The 21475-nt window shown below is 37.9% G+C and overlaps 2 protein-coding genes across 2 annotated transcripts; one reads left to right on the top strand and one right to left on the bottom strand.

Annotated features, from left to right (window-relative positions):
- LOC109845789 (LOB domain-containing protein 40-like) lies at positions 7795-15932 on the top strand. The gene is made up of 2 exons (XM_020415061.1): positions 7795-7990; positions 15553-15932. Exons 1-2 carry the CDS (start codon positions 7795-7797, stop codon positions 15930-15932), a joined length of 576 nt encoding a protein of 191 aa, XP_020270650.1.
- LOC109845788 (cation/H(+) antiporter 15-like) lies at positions 18628-20036 on the bottom strand. Its single transcript, XM_020415059.1, has 3 exons — positions 19693-20036; positions 19058-19606; positions 18628-18642 (listed from the first exon to the last, which is right to left on the bottom strand). Exons 1-3 carry the CDS (start codon positions 19927-19929, stop codon positions 18628-18630), a joined length of 801 nt encoding a protein of 266 aa, XP_020270648.1. The 5' UTR covers positions 19930-20036.

Raw genomic sequence — 21475 nt, 5'->3', positions numbered from 1 at the left:
TGGTTCAATCTCTTAGCCACCCTGTTCCATTACGGTATCTCTTGAACTGTGAAGTGTTGCCTAATACCGTGATACCAGCAAAATTATAAAAATAGATCACTCTTATACTCTCCACCATTATCTGAACGAAAAATCTTCACCTTTCTACTTGTCTGCATCTCCACTTTCTTATTTCACTCCATAAAAATATCCAGGACCTTATGTTTATTCTTTACTGTATATACCCAATTTCTCCTAGAATAGTCATCAATGAAAGTTATAAAATAGTTGGCTCCACCAAGTGATGTGTGCTTGGAAGGGCCCCAAATATATGTGTGAATATAATTTAATATACCTTGGATATTGTGAATATCGGTGCCGAACTTTACTTTAGTCTTCTTCCTAAGTACACAATGCAAACTGACGGTAGTGCAGGACATGAATAGCTCCCGAATCCAACATCCACTCTGTAGAGTCAATATAGCAAACTGACGGTAGTGCAGGACATGAATAGCTTGAAGCATCCGAATCTGAATGGTCGCTAACAACTTTAGCAACATTGACCTCTGAAGCCTGTACAACTTTCCCCTTGTTCTTCCTAGCTTTGCCCCTCAACTTTGGGCACTCGTTCTTCCAATGTCCCTCTTCTTTATAAAAGGTACATTGATTTCTACCAACACTCTTATGGCTACCTCTATTCTTTGACTTCGAGTGGTTGAACTGGTGGTGGTTTGGACTACGATCTCAAACTACTAATGCATATCCCGATACCTTTTTAGAGGGTTCGCCATCACTCTTTCTCAACTTATAATTCACCAACGCTGAGGTCACCTCCTTGTAACTGACAGTAGTTCTTCCATTGATCATAGTGAGAATGAACGTACCAAAATCATCTTCTGGTAATGAACATAAAAGTAGCATCGTCTTGTCTTCATCCTCAACAAGGATGTCCATATTGACCAAATCTGATAGTAACTTCGTGAAGTTATTTACATGCTCCCTAATGGAAACTCCCATCTTCATCTTGAACTAGTAAAACCTCTTCTTCAAGTGAAGCTGATTCTTAATACTCTTCATAAGATACTTTTCATTGAGCGTTTCCCACAATCTCTTCGTCGACGTCTCGTTCGTCACATCACAAATAAGATCCAATGTCAAGCATGACCGAATAACTTCACAAGCCCTACTGTTCTTCTTCTTCCAAACCTTGTCCTCAATGTCTTCAGGTTTCTCTTGTAACTCAAGAGTCTCCTCCAAACTTTGTGCATCCAATACATCCATCACCTGGCACCTTCACAAATTGAAATTGATCTTGCCATCAAACTTCGGAACATTAATCTTTATATTATTGATGCTCAGACTCTGTATCGCCTTTGTAAGAGATGACCCGATGTGCTTGTTTCTCCCATATTATAGATCTAACTCTCCAAGTAAGAATCCTTCCCTGAATCCTTCGAACAAGCCCCAAGCCAAACCTGAAGCTCTGATACCACTTGTTGTGCGTAGCAAAACTCGAAAGCCAAATAGTTCATGAACAAGAATGAGAAAGATCATAACCAAAACACAAGCACAAATCACAATCACAGCAAGACAAACCAATTTACGTGGTTTGGCAAGTTGCCTACGTCCACAGGGCAAGGAGGGGGGGGAGTTTTACTATTAGAGATAAAGAGAATACAAATAGGGTTTACAATCTCGATAAAAACCCTCGAACAAAGCTCTCAAAACCTCTCACAAATTCTCCCTCAAAGGATGCACAATTCTATCTCTAAAGTTGCTCAAGTTGTCCTTTTGTAACCCTAATTAATCAGGTTTAGGGTTATATATCAACACAAAATTAAATGGGTCAGAAAACAAAGCCCAGGCTCAGACCCGAGTCACGGTCGACCACACTTGACTCTGTGGTCAACCGGGCAGAATGACAGAAACTCGTTAAATCGATTAAGGGGTCCATGGTCAACCGCACTTGACGCCGCGATCGATCGGACAAAATTCGAAAATATACCTAGTAGTGTACACGTTTATGGTCGACCGTAGCTGATCTCGCGGTCGACCGACAAGCTTCCAAACAGTTTCATGCGTGTAATTTCCTAAACTTTTTCATTGTTTCTTCACAACGGATGCAAAACTTAATCATCCTAAATTTTATGTAAAAATGACACTTACACTAAAGTTTCATAGAGTTTTATAGATATATTTATAAAAAATTTCCCCATTTATCATGTGTGCAAGCCTCTGAAATTGATGTGAAATGACTCATCATCGCCAAACGTCATCGATCTTGCCTTTTCCTCGCTTCTCACCTCACAAGACGCTCCCAAAATCTCAACTTTAGGGTTAGGGTTTGAGAGAGAGGAAGAGGGGCTGCTAGGGTTTGAAACTCAACCTGAAATAAACTCGTTTGACCCAAACTAGGAAACCTAGTCTGACTAGGAAAATAATATTCGGTATTTTGACTGTAACTTTCTCATCCGACCTTGGAATGAGGTGATTTAAGATTTGTTGAAAAGATGTTGAAGAGACCTACAACTTTGGTCTTTTTGAGTTTTTCTATAACTACATTGATGTGTAAAATATATAAACTCTTAACTGATCATTTTTCTAGATTTCTCTTCGTGTATGTTTTGTGCATTTGTACTCATATATTCACAAATATACATTGAATTAATCTCAAATCAATTCTTATCATACTCAAACATCAAAATATATTATATTTCACTATATAACATATTTATTATTATTTTTACATAATATATAAATTTTTGGGGTTTTACAAAGGTACAAGGCGAGGCTAGTAGCCAAAGGGTTTGCACAAAGAGAGGGTGTGGATTATAATGAGATATTTTCTCCGGTGATGAAACACACTTCTATTCAGGTGCTATTGAGTATTGTTGCTCATAGTGATCTTGAGCTGGAACAACTTGATATAAAGACAACCTTCTTGCACAAAGACTTGGATGAAGAGACCTACATGCATTAACCTGAGGGTTACAAGGTTGAAGATAAGGAAAATCATGTGTGTCGCTTGAGGAAGTCACTCTATGGATTAAAGCAATCTCCTTGGCAGTTGTACAAGAGATTTAACTCCTTCATGCTGAAGCATGGATTTTCCTGAAGTGATTATGATTATTGTGTTTATATTCGGAAGCTTCGTGGAGGTGATTATATCTATTTTTTTGTATGTGGATGATATGCTTATTGCTTCTAAGAGTAGGGTGGAGATAGATAGACTAAAATCTCAACTTGGTAAAGAGTTTGAGATAAAGGACATGGGCGCTACTAGGAAAATACTGTGTATGGAGATTAGAAGAGAGTGGGTGAATCAACGATTGTTCTTGAGTTAGAAAAACTACATAGAGCGGGTTATCGTAAGGTTCAGGATGCAAAGTGCTAAGTCAGTGGTGACGCCATTGGCTCCACACTTTATGCTTTTAGGTAAACAATCTCCCACTACAGTGGAAGAGAAGGCACACATAGAGCGTGTTCCTTATGCTAGTGTAGTTGGTAGTTTGATGTACGCTATGGTTTGTACACACCCAGATATTTCACAGGCGATCAGTGTGGTTAGCAGATTCATGGCGAATCCGGGAAAGGCACATTGGGAAGTGATGAAGTAGGTCCTAAGGTACTTGAAGGGTACTGTTGATACGAGGTTGTGTTTTGGTGGAAAGACATGTCAGATTGACGGGTTTGTGAACTCAGATTATGCATGCGATCTAGATTGACGGCGATCTACTACTAGTTATGTATTTAGGATACATGTGGCTCTAGTTAGTTGGCGATTGATGTTACAGGCTATAGTGACACTTTTTACTACATAGGCCGAGTACATGACCATGGCGGAGGGAGTGAAGAAAGCATTATGGTTATGGGGTCTTCTAGACAATCTGGGATTAAGCAAGAGAACGTGAACTTGTGGTGCGACAGTCAAAGTGTGATTCACTTGGTGAAGAATCAAGTTTATCATGCTCGTACCAAGTATATCGATCCAGGTATCATTTCGTATGGGATGTCATAGAAGAAGGTGATATTTCTCTTATGAAGGTGCACACGAATGAGAATCCTGTAGACATGTTAACCAAGGTGGTCACGGATAGCAAGTTTAAGTATTGCTTGGACTTGCTTTATATCTGCCCGTGTTGAACTGCCTAAGAGGACATTGCCCTTTGGGACGGTGATGGGGTGAGGTGGAGACTATATGGAGAACAATAACTGAACTACGGTTAGCTTGATCCTGGTGGAGGGTACGTAGGCAGCCGCGGTATAGTAGCACAGCTGGTTTGGCCTGGTTTGGTATTTTTAGATTTCTCTGGTGATGTTCGTGGTGTTCTTCTGGTGTTCGTCCAAAATTTAAGGTTTATCAAATGATGTACGAGGTGGAGAATTGTGAATGCGTGGGGGCATACCCACATGAGAAAAACAGGAGCAAGACAATCTCACGAAGGCCAATCTCGTGGGGGCCACACCCACGAGAAGCTCGTCTGCGGTTGGGCCTGTTCGGGTTTTTTTTACCATAGTTAAAGAGCGGTGTTTCCCCATGCTATAAATACCCGACCTTCTAGAGTTTTGTGTGTATGGGAAAAAACGAAAGAGGGTTAGTCGGCTGCAGGTGAAGAGAGAAAAAAGAGACAGAGGATTTTGCTGAGGTTTTTGGCGGCTGTTTAGAGGAGAAAACAGAGAGTTTTTCAGATCTAAAAGTGAGATCTTGATGAGAGAAAAAGAGAGAGCTTGGAGAGATTTTACAAGAGAGATGTCAATTTCTTTTGGGTAAAAAAATCATAGCTTTATCTTTGAGACGAGCTTGTGGATTGTACAAGTCGTTGGTGTTCTCCTCATAGTGGAATCTCTCCTCATCCCTCCCGTGGACGTAGGTAAGTTTGCTGAACCACGTAAATCTCGTGTATTTACTTTTTTCTGGGTGTTGGCTATTGCTTGTAGGTTCCCTTGACAAGTCAGTCCTAGAACTGATGAGAGGAAGAGTGTATATTTTATTTTTTTAAAGCTATTTTACTTTATATTCTTGTTTCCTTTGTGAAACGGGAATATAGAGGTTGGTTTGAGCTTTTGTGACAACAAAATCCAGTGCTTTCTCTCGAGTTATATCGCTTCCACGACGTGTGGGTGTGACTCTATGTCCAATAGTTTTGGTGATGATTGAGGAATATAATTTTATGTTCGGGGTCGAAGAAGGTGAGGTTGTAGGAGGGAGAGGGTGATGTAGGTCAGAGAGAGGCTTTTTGGAGAGAGTGAAGTAGATTAAATAAATTTAAGATATAGAAAAGAAGGACTAAGAAAGAGAAAGATAAGTGACATGATCGACCATGTAATTATTCAGAAATTATGTAGTCAGATCCAATAAATTTACAAATTTAGAGTTTTTTTTATTTTTTTTAGTAGGCAGCTTGGAGAGATGGACAATCTATGGCCAAAGATATAACAAGGAGGGAAATAAATCTTTTTCTTGATTTTAATTGAAATGATAGCATTCATGTGTGACACTTACAATCCAATTAGTTTATAACCATGGAGAGTCTTACTTTCTAACTAAGATTCTTCATTTCTTCTTTAAAAAGGAAAGTTTGTTTACATAAATCATGATTAACTATAGGTTGATCATTCTTTTTGGGGCTGAAACTTGGATTCACACAACGATATCATTTTCTTAATATTAGCATTAATTTTGTGGTTAGCGAGATTTGAAATTGGGTTGTTTTAATATTATCTTAAAGTCTTTACTACTATAACAAGAACTCTAAAGTTAGTTTCTGCTAGTACAACAAAACTATAGAGTTTTTGTGATGATTAAGGAATATAATTTTATGCTCGGGATCATAGAAGGTGAGGTTGTAGGAGGGAGAGGATGACGTAGGTCAGAGAGATGCTTTTTGGAGAGAGGGAAGTAGATTAAATAAATTTAAGATATAGAAAAGAAGGACTAAGAAAGAGAAAGAGAAGTGACACGATCGACCATGTAATTATTCAGAAATTATGTAGTTAGATCTAATAAATTTACAAATTTAGAGTTTTTTTTTGTAAAATTTTAGTAGGTAGCTTGGAGAGATGGACAATCTATGGACAAAGATATAACAAGGAGGGAAAGAAATTTTTTTCTTGATTTTAATTGAAATGATAGCATTCATGTGTGACACTTACAATCCAATTAGTTTATAACCATGGAGAGTCTTACTTTCTAACTAAGATTCTTCATTTCTTCTTTAAAAAGGAAAGTTTGTTCACATAAATCATGATTAACTATAGGTTGATCATTCCTTTTGGGGCTGAAACTTAGATCACACAACGATATCATTTTCTTGATATTGGCATTAATTTTGTGGTTAGCGAGATTTGAAACTGGGTTGTTTTAATATCATCTTAAAGTCTTTACTACTATAACAAGAACTCTAAAGTTAGTTTCTACTAGTACAACAAAACTATAGAGTTTTGGTGATGATTGAGGAATATAATTTTATGTTCAGGATCAAAGAAGGTGAGGTTGTAGGAGGGAGAGGGTGACGTAGGTCAGAGAGAGGCTTTTTGGAGAGAGGGAAGTAGATTAAATAAATTTAAGATATAGAAAAAAAAAGGATTAAGAAAGAGAGAGAGGTGACGTGATCGACCATGTAATTATTCAGAAATTATGTAGTCAGATCCAATAAATTTACAAATTTAGAGTTTGTTTTTTATTTTTTAGTAGGCTGTTTGGAGAGATGGACAATCTATGGCCAAAGATATAACGAGGAGGGAAAGAATTCTTTTTCTTGATTTTAATTGAAATGATAGCATTCATGTATGATACTTACAATCCAATTAGTTTATAGCCATGAAGAGTCTTACTTTCTAACTAAGATTCTTCATTTCTTCTTTAAAAATGAAAGTTTGATCACATAAGTCATGATTAATGATAAAATTTGTGAATAGTCATAATAACGAAATGTTTTAACTATCATCAATCATGTTTTGTGCCAACCCAATGTAGGATATGGTATGTTAAAAGCAGAAAGTTGAATCGAATTGAATACCGAATAAAGAATTTGAATGACTTGTTAAATTTGACAGTTGTATTTAATTTTCTATCTACGTACATTATTAATTAGTTCGAGAGAGGAGGGGGAGAAGAAAAATAAAGATTAAGAGCGCTCCGATAAAATCTAATTCTTCATGGTGCACTCTTATCGGTTTTGGGAAAGATGGAAGGGTGTTGGGTGGACAAAACAAGAAATATTTTCGTATGACATCTGGCTCATGGCGAGTATAATTCCAAATTTATTTTTAAAGTTGTTGGATTTGTTCCGTTGGGCGCCCATAGTAATGAGGTAAAGGAAAAAACAAAATAAAAGCTAGAAACCACACACTTATCCGAAGTAACTCATTCTCACGTGCTCTAATCCCACAAACAAATTCATCACTGCTTATATTTGAAAGTGGGTTCTGCCCGCATGATCTTTTTCTATTGGTGTGGTGTAGTACTCTTAGAGTCCCTAAAAAAATTTTCCACAAATTGGGGAGCCAAGGGTAACTCTCCTCGAGGGGGCAGGTTCACCCAGCACTTGTCTTTTACCATAAGATGTGGTTGCACGCTCCCCGCACGCGTCCATCTGCATCATTACTCCTCTCTTGTCCGTACGCGTGCGCATGTAAAATTTCCAAGTAGTCCCCTCTTTTCTCATCTTCCAGCATATCTTTTGTGTTGATGTGGTGTCATTTTAGTAAAAGACTAACATGCATACTTTTGGCTCGCATCTCCAGGCTATATAAACACTGAGGCGAGCTCTCTTTTCTTTCCATTCCAGTTTTGGTTCCTCTTGCAATTTAAGAATGAGGATGAGTTGCAATGGCTGTAGGATTTTGAGGAAGGGATGCAGTGAGAGCTGCAGCATTCGACCATGCCTACGGTGGTTGAGGAATCCGGAGGAACAAGCGAATGCGACGTTGTTTTTGGCTAAATTCTATGGCTATGGCAGGGCTGGGCTCATGAGTCTCATCACTTCTGCTCCTGAACAGCTTCGTCCTGGTTAGTTTTTATTTCGTAGGGTGTGTTTGGCTACTCCCTGCTGATCACTTGGTTAAGGAGTTAACTAGGTTAGTTATTAACCATTTAGAGAGGATTGTTCATTCCTAACCTAGATAAGAGCCTAAAGTTGAACTAAGAAAACTAAATTTGGAGTTGGCCCAATTTTACCCAAATTACAATTCAACCTTTTAACCGGGTTAGCTCCGCTAACTTAGATAGTGGGAGAGTTGCCAAACACCCTCTTAATTTCGAGTTTACTTCATAATAACTACCTATTTAATTCTCAATAATTAGAATGATATCAATCAGGTTGTTTTTGTTGGTTCTTGTAAAGTGATAACTTTCCATTCGTGAATTTAATTAAAAAGGGAAATGTAGTCATCTTGTATGTATGTATATAAGGAAAAATGAGAAACTATTGTCATCATTTAAGATACTCATCATAAAGATGTGATAAATGTTAGGGATTCAAAATAATCAAATCGAACCCTTGCCCTTCCAGACCTTGTTAGAAAGTTGAGCAAAAAAGAAATTCACCACAAATCAAAGATAAAAACTTGCAGAAATAAGAACAAGAGAGAACACACGAATTTAACAAGGTTCGGCAACGTGCCTACGTCCTCGGGAGCCACATCACATAATATTTTTGATTAATTGAAGAAGGAATACAAGCACTCAAACAATGGATTAATCTCCCTAAGATTCTCACTCTTTTTCTCTCTTTCTGATGGTTTTTCACATTCTCCTTAGCCCTAGAAAACATATAGATATATATATGAATCCTATCCCAAATAGAATTCAAAATAGATTAGGAAACTGCCAGGTCGACTCGCGGTCGACCGTCGAACTAGTCGCGGTCAACCGAATAAATGACAGAAATCTAAAATGCCTACAGGGTATATACGATCGATCGCAGAACCCATCGCGGTCGACCGTGAAAAGTCCATAGACTTTTCTTAGTCACGTGCACGTTCGCGGTCGACCGCCGAGAGCATCGCGGTCGACTGCACTACAGTTTTTCTGTTTCCTTCGTTTTGCTTCATTTTCTTTATTCCAGCTTTAGCTTTAGCTTTGGGTCTACACTTAGACTAACAATCTCCCACTTGGAGATCAAAGCGTTATCAGCAAGTTCACCCAAACTCTTCCCTTCTTTGCAAGTATCTTCTCCTTCCCATAAAATCCTTTCTTCAATCATCAACATCCCAGCGATCTCACCGATCCTCCTAGTGTGGCTCCGCCAACATCTTTAACTCGTGAAGGCCAACTGAATTTATGCATAACTCTAGTTTCTCAATGGCGACTGTCTTCGTCAACATCTCCGTCGGAATTTGACTCCCCAAAATCTTCATTAAGTGTACCTTTCCATCTTCAATCAGCAAGCGTATAAAATGGTATTGTACATCGATGTACTTCATTCTGGCATGATAAACTGGATTCTTAGAAAGATGTATAGCACTCTGGATATCACAATAAAGAACTCCTCTCTATAGCTTCAGATCCAACTCTTCCAAGCACCCGTTCAACCAGATCATCTCCTTGCTTGTTTTAGTCATCACGACATACTCAGCCTCGGTTGTAGATAAAGTCACAATTTTCTGTAGATGTGAGACTTAGCTCACTGCTATCGATGCTAAGGTATAAACATACCCTGTGATGCTTCGCCTCGTATCATGATCATCGACGAAGTACGCATCCACGTATCCCTACAGCACCAGCTCCTTCCTCCTGAAACATAGTGGCTTGTTTTGTTGTCGCTCTTAAGTACCGCAATATCCACTTCACGGTCTTCCAATGCTGCTTCCCTGGATTGCTTACAAACCTGCTCACAACTCCTACTGCATAGGCAATGTTCAGCCTCGTGTAAACCATCGCGTACATGAGACTCCCAATGGCCGAAAAATATGGTACCCTACTCATATGCTCTCTTTCTACATCTGTCTTATACGATTGCTCCTTAGATTACTTAAACTGGCTTCCAAGGGGTGTGCTAACAACCTTAGCATTCTGCATATTAAACCTTTGAAGTACCTTCTCGATATATTCAGCTTGGTTCAACCTCAACATCCATCCAGCTTCATCCCTACTGATTCACAACCCTAGAATCTATTATGCTGTACCCAAATCCTTCATTGTAAACTCCTTTACTAGCTGCTTTTTCAAACTATTTATCTCCTCTAAATACGGTCCTGCTACTAACATATCATCAACATATAATAACAATATAATAAAGTTGGACTCGAACCTCTTGAAATAGCAGCAATGATCCGAATTGCATCTTCTGTAGCCATTATTTTGCATGAAGTTATCAAACTTCTTGTACCACTGTCTCGGAGCCTGTTTTAAACCATATAAGCTCTTCTTGAGCTTACACACCATCTCTTCCTTTCCTTCTTTAATGAAGACAACATGTTGCTTCATGTAGATTTCTTCATCCAAGTTACTATGAAGAAAGACAATCTTCACATCTAACTGCTCAAGGAAGAGGTCTTCTGCAGCTATCAAGTTCAACAACACCCTGATGGTTGTGAGCTTTACAACATGGAAAAATATCTCCGTGTAGTCCACTCATTCCCACTGTTGGAACCCCTTTACGACTAATCTGGCCTTAAACCTCTTGCTTCCATCACTCTCTTGCTTGACCCGGTAGACACATTTGTTATGCAAGGCTTTTTCTGTGCAGGTAGCTGGGCTAATTCTCATATCTCATTAGTGAATAAAGAAAATCCATCTCCTCTTGCATTGCATGCTCTCACTGCTGAGATTTACTCACTTGTATAGCCTCCTCATAGCACTTCGGTTCACCGCTATCTGTTAACACTAAGTAATCAAGAGATAAAAGATATCTAGGATTCGGTTTGGGCACCCTGGATGACCTCCTAAGCTCCATGCCCTAGGTAGTTGCTTCTGCACCTGGAGCCTCCTCCGTTCTTCGGTCAGAACAAACATCATCACCCCTATCTGGAAGTTCTTCTAAATCCATGTACTCATATCCACCTGCCTCCAAAGTGTTGCTCCTACTGCTTTGGCTATCCTTAGCATTTATCCTATCATTGTACATCATCTCCTCATTGAATATGACGTCTTGGCTCCCGATGATCTTCCTGTTCTTCTCATCCCAAAGACGATACCTGAACTCGTCAATACCGTATCTAAAGAATGTGCACTTCTGTGACTTAGCCTCTAGTTTATCCCTGTCATGGTCGCTGATATGAACATAAGCCATGCAACCAAATACCCGTAAGTATGAGAGATTTATCTTCTTTCTACTCCAAACCTCCTCTGGAATCCCAAAATCTAATAGAACTGATGGCCCATGATTAATAAGGTAAGCTGTCGTATGCACCGTATCCGCCCAAATGTCTTAGGCAGATCCTGCATGTAATCACATACTCTTGGCACGCTCTGTCAAGGTCCTGTTCATCCTCTCCATAATGTTATTCTGCTGCGGCGTCCCTGGGATAGTCTTCTCTAAGCGAATTTCATTCGTAGCACAGAACCTCTTGAACTCCTCCAGCTCGTATTCTCCATTATTGTCTGATCTCAGACACTTCACCTTTAGATTTGTCTTGTTCTCCACCATGACCTTCCACTTCTTGAAGAGTCCGAACACCTATGACTTGTGCTTCATGAAACAAACCCACACCTTTCTCGAGTGATCGTTGATAAAGATGACATAGTATCTCGAACTGCCAAAAGAAGACATACTGGTTAGACCCGATACATCTATATGAATTAACTCTAGCTTCTAAGTCTTAGGTGACCTTCCACCATTCTGGAAACTAACCCTCTTCTGCTTCCCAAAGATGCAGTCTTCACAAACCGCGACTTCCACGAAATTGATCCCGATTAGTTTTTCCTGTGAATGTAAGATCTTCATCCCCTTCTCGCTCATGTGCCCTAGTCTGCTGTGCCACAGATCTGTGCTCTCCTTGCTAGCTGTAATTGCGAGGGTGTCACTTGCATGTGAGGTGAGGTAGATAATCCCTAATTTATTGCCTCGGGCAACTACCATCATACCATTAGAGATTCTCCATGAATCCCCTGTGAATGTCAAACTATAGCCTTCTGCTCCAAGCTTTCTCATCAAAACAAGATTCCTCTTCAGCTTCGGTACGTATCTCACGTTCTTCAAGTTCCACTTGGAGCCCTTCGTCTGAATTTGCACATCGCCCTTTCCAACAATATTACAGGGCTCATTGTCCCCCAAATACACTTTTCCAAAGTCCCCTGCTACATAATTCTGAAGAAGCTTCTTATTAACAGTGGCGTGGAAAGAGGCTCCTGAGTCGATGATCTAAGAATCCGAATCGTTGTTCAAGGCAAGGATCAAAACATCCTGCATGATATGAGCCTCCTGCTCACCAACATCCTTCTTTGGACTCTTGCAGACTAAAGACATATGGCCCTCCTGGCCATAATTCCAATACTTTTCTTTGATAGGCCTAACATTCGAGTTTGACCTCTTCTTCACTGACTTCGACCGATTCCTATTCTGGTTCCCTTTCTTCTAGTTTCTGCCTCTCTGGTCGAAGTTTAGGGCTAAACCTGAACCTTCTGATTCAGACACATTTCTTCTAACCTCCTCGGATAGAATCATACTGGCCACCTTACTCAGCTTCAACTTTTCCTTCCCCGTCAAATTGCTGATTGCCGTCACACAGCCTGCCCAACTATCCGACAACTGCGATAGTAATAAAAGGGCCTGCACTTCGTCATCGAACGTGATGTCTACGGAGATAAGCTATTTAACAATCGTGTTGAACTCACTGAGGTGCATTGTGAAGGACCGTCCTTTTGTCATCTTGAGGTTGAAAAGAGTTTTGACCAGATGTACCTTGTTTGATGTAGACGGTTGCTCGTACATCTTCACGAGCACTTCCATAAGCCCTACCATCGTCTTATCCTTCAAGATATTGTGGGCTACTATCTTGGTGAGTGACAACCGGATTTTCCCTAGAGCCTCCCTATCCAGTATCTTCTAATCATCATCTGACTCATCTTTTTTCTGTCCCTTATCCTTGCCCATCAACGGGCAATACAAGTCCTTCTAGTATAGATAGTCCTCCATATGCGACTTCCAGTCGGCGAAGTCTGAACCGTCAAACTTCTCAATCTTAGATTTGATTTCCTCTGCCATGACGTTCTCAAAAAATTGCTGAACAAAGCTCTGATACCTATTTTGAGTTATGAACACACAAGCAAGGCATACCAGTTGTTGGGGATTCAAAACAATTAAATCGAACCCTTGCCGTTTCAGACCTTGTTAGAAAGTTGAGCAAGAAAGAAATTCACCACAAATCAAAGATAAAAACTTACAAAAATAAGAACAAGAGAGAACACGTCAATTTAACGAGGTTCAACAATGTGCCTACGTCATTGGGAGCCACACCACACTATCTTTTTGATTAATTGAAGAAGGAATACAAGCACTCAAACAAGCGATTAATCTCTCTGAGATTCTCGCTCTTTTTCTCTCTTTCTGATGGTTATTCACGTTCTCCTTAGCCCTAGAAAACATATATATATATATATATATATATATATCGAGGCAAAGAATATAATTATATATATTAACTATATATATGAGTCATATATACTATATAGTAGTACATCACTAATATAGTATATATCATAAGAAGAAGAGAGAGAGAGAGAGAGAGAGAGAGAGAGAGAGGAAAAAACTTGTGTCAACTTAAGTGGACGTTCCACTCATTTCAATAGTCATTGATGATCAACTTTGATTTGAGCTACATGTGGATAATTCCGCTCGCGTTGAACTTGATGCTAAAGCATATTCTCAAAAAACCAGACCCGAAACACACCAAATTTGGGGAATCCGTCATGTTTGACCCTCCCGTCGACCATGTAAAAGTTCTATTCATTCGAAACCGTTAAATTGATCTGAGTGGAATGCAAGGTCAAACCATGACGGTTCACCACCCAAAATTTGGTGTGTGGGTTTTAATATTGTATCAAGTTCATAGGGAACGGAGTCATCCACAAGTAAGTTCTCTACATCAAGTGATCATCAATCGACTTAAGAAAATTAGTGGAACGTCCACTAAGTTGACATAGTTTCCTCTCTCGCTCTCTCTCTCTCCTCTCTCTCTCTCTATATAATATATATATATATTATATTATATATATATCTATTATATATAATATTATAGTAATATATATATATATATAATATATATATACATCTAATATACTATATATAGATATAAGTATATATCATATATATAGTATATATAATACATATATCATAATATATATATAATTATATATATATATACATATATAATAAATAGCTATACATATGTATCTATATTATAATTATATAATATATATATATATATATATATATATATATATATATACTTATATCATATATATATATATATACTATACAGTCCAAAAAGAATCATAAAATAGATTAGGAAACTGTCAGCTCGACTCGCGGTCGACCGCCGAACCAGTCGCGGTCAACTGGATAAATGACAGAAACCTAAAACGCCTACAGGGTATATACGGCCGACCGCAGAACCCATCGCGGTCGATCACGAAAAGTCCAGAGACTTTTCTCAGTCGCGTGCACGTTGGTCGACCACCGAGAGCATCGCGGTCGATCGCACTGCAGTTTTCCTGTTTCCTTCGTTTTGCTTCATCTTCTCGATTCCAACTTCGGCTTCAGCTTTGGGTCTGCACTTAGACTAACAATAAATCTTGTAACAAACTCAAAAAATGGCTAATATCCACCAAATCCTTCTTCTTCTTCTTCTTCTTCTTCTTCTTCTTGTTATTTAAAATTTGTGATTATATCCTTTATTATGTTGATTATCATCTTTACTAAGAAAAGAAAAATTATTGACACCATCTATCGCTTTTGTCATGAAAATGTGATTTTCATGAGAAAATAAAAATGTGATAATTATGAATCTCATTATCACTTGCCCTGGACAACTCCGCCCAGGCCAGTCCTTAGGGGGGGGTGTGTGTGTGTGTGTTAACACTCGATCGAAATTAGTTCTTATTAGTTAGTTTCTGTTTAATTTTTTTTTTTTGAATTAACTTTAAACAATGTGCCTCATTAAGTCTTAATAATCATAAGTATGTAACTTCGTCATGATATTATGGATTGGGGTCCACTCCAATTAGATGGTAATGGAAGATAATTCAATTACTCCCATCTTTATCGTATATTTCAATTTTAAATAATAAAATTATGCAAATGTAAGATTTCCATTATTGCTGTGAAAAACCACATTTCCCTGAAAACCGCTGTTGCGAAAACCGCTATTATAATATTAAAAGTGATATATATATCGCATAATCTCATCTCTTAAAATGAAATAATCTCATCTCTTAAAATGATATAAATGATGCATATCGAAGTAATCAGACCCTCTTCAACTAACTAATCGGAGAGGATCTAAATCCTAATACTATTTTCTTAATTAAGGAAAAAAACATCTTTGATAATGCATATCGAAGTAGTCCTGACCCGTTCATTCATAGTTTAATATTTGTGACTATATGATTTATTTCTTTTTTTTTTCCAGCAATTTTCCGGTCGCTAATGTACGAAGCTTGTGGTCGGATCGTGAACCCGATCCAAGGTTCCGTCGGTCTACTGTCCTCCGGCAACTGGCACGTCTGCGAGGCGGCGGTCGAGTCCGTGCTCAAAGGTTCGCCAATCACCACCAACCCCAACTTCCGGACCTACGATATCCGCCACGTGCCCAGAGAGCCGGGGCCCCCTGCGGGGCCCAGCAAGGTCGTCAAGAACCGGGCCCGGTTCAGGCGGTCTGTGAGCCAAACTGGTTCTGGTTCTGGTTTGGGTTCGGTCGAACTGGAGGGTTCAAATGTGACTGAGGCTGAGGATGAGGTCAGGCTCGATCTTGAGCTGGGGCTCGGGCCGCCCGGTGCACGTGCTGGCTAAGAGACCAGGGATTTCGTGGTGTTGACATGGGGAGTTTTTAGAGCTTACATAGTTAGCAAAAGAAAGGAAGTTTTAGTGTCTGTTTTGTTTGACAGCGTCGATTTTCTTGTAGTGATCAAGTCTTTTTTTATCTAGCATATTGGAATTGCATTTTGTTGTGAAATCTAAATTTATCGTTTTTCAAAGAATTTCTCTCTCATTTGTCATATCATTCCTGGCTGATTACTTTATTAATCATAGCCATCCATCGTTTAATTTGCTGTCATTAGTTTATCTTGAACAAAAAGCAAGATAAAAATTCAAAGGCATGAAGAATGAGACGCTGATTATGTTTGTAATTATAATCACAACGTTCTAGATATTATCATATTATGAATGGTTATGATGAGGAAGAAGCATTCTCCATTGTTGAGTCGTTGAGATGGCGATAAGGAGGATCTAAATGCAATTATAATGCAATAGAAAATAGTATTAATTCTATAGAGTTCTTTATAAAAAAAATCAATATGGAGAAAGACAAGCATTTCAATATAGATTACAAAATTAGTGATTGTATTGATATAATGGTCTAACTGCTGATAAATCACAGTACCATCAAAAAGCTTCCCCAACTAAAAACCAACAACAAAATGAACGAGCAAGGCATAATTCTTCTTAATTTATTCCACATTTAATCACACTTCAAGCACTATTATCACTCCTAAATTTCCATACGGGTAATCCAAAAATCAACACTCTTTTACTCAAAGAAAAGAAAATCCAAGAAAATGGCTTATATTGCTCCTTCGGCGCCCTGTAGCAATTAATGGCGAACCCGAAAGTGGTGAGAATAAGAGTGATAAGCACAATGTGGACTTGAGTTGGATCTCTCTTGCCTCCTCCATTCCCATCGAGGTCCTCTTCAAGCTTAGAGCGTCAACAAGTTCACTGTAGGAAGAGAGTGGAGAGACCGCGGGGAAACCAAAGTGTAGAGTGTAAACTATATTTCCTCAAAAAAAAAAAAAGGAAAAAAAAAAGACTGCATCTCCACCTCTGCATTCCCTACCACCCACAGGGCCAACGCTGACCGGCTGAAGAGTTCAAAGCAAGAAGGTAATTGCTTCAAACCAAACACTTTTATCTACTTACTAAAACAATTGGGGTTAGTACTGTAGCTATGCACTATGAGTGATGCTACGGAGGTGTGAGTGATGCTACGGGCACACCTCCGGCCACACCACCTGCTACAGTGCAGGGGGCCCCACTTGAATTTTTTTTAAAAAATTTCAAGTGGGCCCCCCTGCACTGTAGCAGGTGAGGGGTGTGGCTGGTGGTTGTTGGATATTTTTAAAGAAAAGACAATTTTGCCTTAATGAATTCTAATAAATTTTTGTAATTAAAATATGTTTTAATGTGTTTTAATTTGTAATTAAAATGGGCATAATGACTATACATTATGACGAACGTTACGAAATTTATTGAGGGATTTTGTAACGGCTCTTTTCAACCCCTATATAAACAACATATGTTGAGCTCAAGAAACATGAAGAAAAATGTGGAAAACTTATCTTGTTTTCTTTTCTCCTCTACATATCATTTTCATCTATACTTTAGTTTTACTTTATGGGCAGCTTCTTCATCTGAGCTGAAGCTCTGCACTCTCGCCCGAGTGCAGAGGCCGGGCCGTTTCCGGGGGTTTTTACCGCTAGGGGAGAAGGGATCATCTGCGCCAGGGCGATAGGCGGGGCCTCAATCTTCTAGGGCAGTGTTTACACGACTGCTCCCGTCAGGCCTGTTTCTCTAATTTATATTATCTATCTTTGATGTATTCTTTATTTAATTTCCGGGTTTAAATTCATGCTATAATCTTTATTTATTTGATAAATTTCCAACAATCTAGAAGATTGAGATGTTTATAGCTTTTGATTTAAATCCGGAAAAATAATCTTTAAAGTTACTGTTCATTCGAGATGGTTACTGTTCATCCGAATTTAAAAAAAATTTATTGCTGCTAAATTGCTTATCTATTAATTAACCTTTTGTTTTAAAAAAATTTTAAAAAAAAATTTACTGTTCATAAAAAAAACAGATTTTAATTTTATTTAAAAACATTACTGTTCATTTAAAACAGTTTTTAATGTTTTAAAAAAAATTTTACTGTTCATTCATTTTAATGAATGTTACTGTTCATTAAAAAAACGTTACTATTTATTTATTTTTAAGAATGTTAATGCTCATTTATAAAAATGTCGTTACTGTTCATTCTTAAAAAAAATGACGTTACTGTTTATTTTATTTAAAAAAGGTTACTGTTCATGTAAACAGTTTTGGATATTATTTTTTTTATAAAAAATAATAATAATTAAAAAACTGTAGCAAATTACAATGCCATTCATAAAGAGTAAAAGTGTAAGTCCTGTTCGACATTTTGCATAATTTATGTGAATGTGTAAATTGTTTATTTTACATTGCAGCAATTCACATTTTTATTCTTGAAAATTTCATATGCATGGTTTTGACAAGAATAAAGAGAACAAACTCTGGATGCATAGATGCTTTGAAATATCTGGATTTGTTCATGGTTTAATGCTTTCATTTCTTTAACCTATCAATATGGTACCTTCTTCTATTAATAATTCCATACTTTGGAGTATTTATGCATCTAATAAGCTTAGTACAGAAGGTGGTAAAAGTGAATGCAGATTTGTTCAGCAACTTAAGTGGCAGCTGTCTGCAGCAGATGAGTTTTACTCTCAAGACATGAAAATCATGAGGTTCGAACATCAATAGGTAAACCCCTCCTCGGCCTTATCCAACATATGTTTGCAGTATAATTGCTAGGCATTTTAAATGATTACAGGAAATAATTTAAAGTTTCTATATACTGTTAAGGAACAAAAACTCATTGAGTGAACCGATTCAAGTTTTCTTGGATTAGTTGGTGTCTAAGGCAAGGTTTAAGGGTTGCGTAACGCGCTCTGCAAGGAACGAGGTACTTAATTGATCTTTGATCAACCTCTATTACTATCCTTACCTGGCTAACTACCCGGGTAAAACTTTAATATTTTCACTTTAGGAGTTTTTGGTTGGAATAAGAGGACCGAAATTATCGTCCTGTCCACGAGCCATTTTAATACCGGTCGCACCAAGACAACGCAGATGATAAAGAAGCCCAGGCTCGACAGCAAGATGTAGAGGAATGGTAGGCCGTCCATCCCTTTATCGGCTCTCATAGTTCCTGAGAGTACAGCGACAAGGGCAAGCAACACCCAAGAGAACAGATCGTTGACGACAGAGGACAATATGGAAACTCGACCGACCTCTGTGTTCAGAAGCTTGAGATCTCTAAGGACTCGAGCGAGCACAGGAAATGTAGTGATTGATAGAGCCAGAGCGAGATAGACATAAAAGGCATTGTTCTTTTTTTCTTCAAGGAAATAGCCGCGAAAGAGGTAGGCAGCAGTCAAGGTGATCGCAAAAGGAAGCACAATGCTAATCGCTCCGATAGCCATTACTTTCTTCTTCATTTGCCTTAGCACATTTATGTCCATCTCAACTCCAACCATGAACACAAAGCAAAGTAGGCCACAGTTACCCATCGACGACAGTATGCTGATGCTTCTTGGTGGAAAGAAATGAGCCTGAAATCCTTGAAAGAATTTTCCCACAAAAGATGGTCCCAGCAGCATCCCTGCCTGCATTTGTAAATGTCAAAAATCATCATCTATCAAAATTTAATATTGAAATAAGAAAAATATGATACTTGTTTGCATCAACATACTAGGATCTCAGCGAGGACCATAGGCTGGCCAAAGGGTTTCAAGATAGCATTAAGAGTGCGACTGGTCAGCGTTATTATAAGGAGTTGGATAAGGAAAAGAGGGAGAGAGTATCTTAGAGGATCGTCGTCAAGCCATATTCCATTGGTGATGATCATATAAGGGGAGAAACACTCTAGCTCTACACTAGGAGTTGTCGAATTCAACACGCTATTGTTCATCTCTGAGGCTTGAGCCATTTGAGCACGAAGACTGCTAGCTTCTGCTCAACAAAAGAAGAAGAAAGCTGGAATAAATTTGATATGGAATTGAAAAAGAAAGAATGAGAGGATTAGAATTTATATTGAAGATTAAGATGAAAGGAATCGGTTGTCCAGTTATCGAGATAGCTGTTGAGAGATCTGTTAACCGAATATACGCCTTTATTAGAAAGGAAAAACTGTATTTCTATGTTTCTCTAATATTAGCAACTATTTAGCGTTGATCAACAGAAAAACAGAAATATTTGTAGAGGTAAGGTTAAGTGGCATTGGCTAAATATGGAGTTTGTGTTGGATATTTTTAAAGAAAAGGCAATTTTGCCTTAATGAATTCTAATAAATTTTTGTAATTAAAATATGCAATTAAAATATGTTTTAATGTGTTTTAATTTGTAATTAAAATGGGCATAATGACTATACATTATGACGAACGTTACGAAATTTATTGAGGGATTTTGTAACGGCTCTTTTCAACCCCTATATAAACAACATATGTTGAGCTCAAGAAACATGAAGAAAAATGTGGAAAACTTATCTTGTTTTCTTTTCTCCTCTACATATCATTTTCATCTATACTTTAGTTTTACTTTATGGGCAACTTCTTCATCTGAGCTGAAGCTCTGCACTCTCGCCCGAGTGCAGAGGCCGGGCCGTTTCTGGGGGTTTTTACCGCTAGGGGAGAAGGGATCATCTGCGCCAGGGCGATAGGCGGGTCCTCAATCTTCTAGGGCAGTGTTTACACGACTGCTCCCGTCAGGCCTGTTTCTCTAATTTATATTATCTATCTTTGATGTATTCTTTATTTAATTTCCGGGTTTAAATTCATGCTATAATCTTTATTTATTTGATAAATTTCCAACAGTGGTGTGGCCGGAGGTGTGTCTGTAGCATTTTTTATGCACTATTCATAGCTACACCAATGATCATATATATTTTTTGGTATATTGACTCTAAGCCCAAAATTTCCCTTCATATATTTTGGAACCCACCTGCACTCAAAGTTGTCTCTAATTTTAAGATTTTAAAGGGGGTTGTTTGTAGTTTTTTTCTGGAGGAATTATTTCTATATTTAATATTTTGGTAGTTCTTTGTTTTTTTATTTTATTTTTAGGCTCTTCTTGCAATTTTTAGATATTTTAGAGGTATTTTTGCAATTTAGATTTTTCAAGGTGTTGTTTGTAATGTTTATATTTTTAAGAGATATATTTATAGTTCTTAGGGTTTTTAGAGGATTGTCTATAATTTTTAGAATTTAAAGAGGATGGTTTGTAATTTTTAGATTTTTCAAAGAGTTCTCTATAATTTTTAAATTTAAAGTTGTTTCTATGATTTTCAAACTTTTCAAGGGGTTGTTTGAAGTTTCATATTTTATCAAAGGGCTTTTTTTAATTCTTTTCGTATTTTAGTAGTTATTTGTAATTTTATTAGTTAATATGCAAATAGGAATGATTTGAGAGGTATATATTCACAATGAGGGATAATGTTCGTAAGTGTGAAATTATGGTGTAATGCCCTTATGGGGTTA

The sequence above is a fragment of the Asparagus officinalis genome, chromosome 6, assembly GCF_001876935.1.
Source record: "Asparagus officinalis chromosome 6, Aspof.V1, whole genome shotgun sequence".
Lineage (NCBI taxonomy): Eukaryota > Viridiplantae > Streptophyta > Magnoliopsida > Asparagales > Asparagaceae > Asparagus > Asparagus officinalis.
This window is presented reverse-complemented; position numbering and strand designations above follow the sequence as displayed.

Excerpts from the sequence above, each read along its gene's own strand:
- LOC109845789 (XM_020415061.1), top strand. The coding sequence starts at position 7,795 with ATGAGGATGAGTTGCAATGGCTGTAGGATTTTGAGGAAGGGATGCAGT. Across the intron at positions 7,991-15,552 it reads TCCTGAACAGCTTCGTCCTG|CAATTTTCCGGTCGCTAATG; the intron begins GTTAGTTTTTAT and ends TTTTTTTTCCAG.
- LOC109845788 (XM_020415059.1), bottom strand. The coding sequence starts at position 19,929 with ATGGCTCAAGCCTCAGAGATGAACAATAGCGTGTTGAATTCGACAACT. Across the intron at positions 19,607-19,692 it reads TGGTCCTCGCTGAGATCCTA|GCAGGGATGCTGCTGGGACC; the intron begins GTATGTTGATGC and ends TTACAAATGCAG.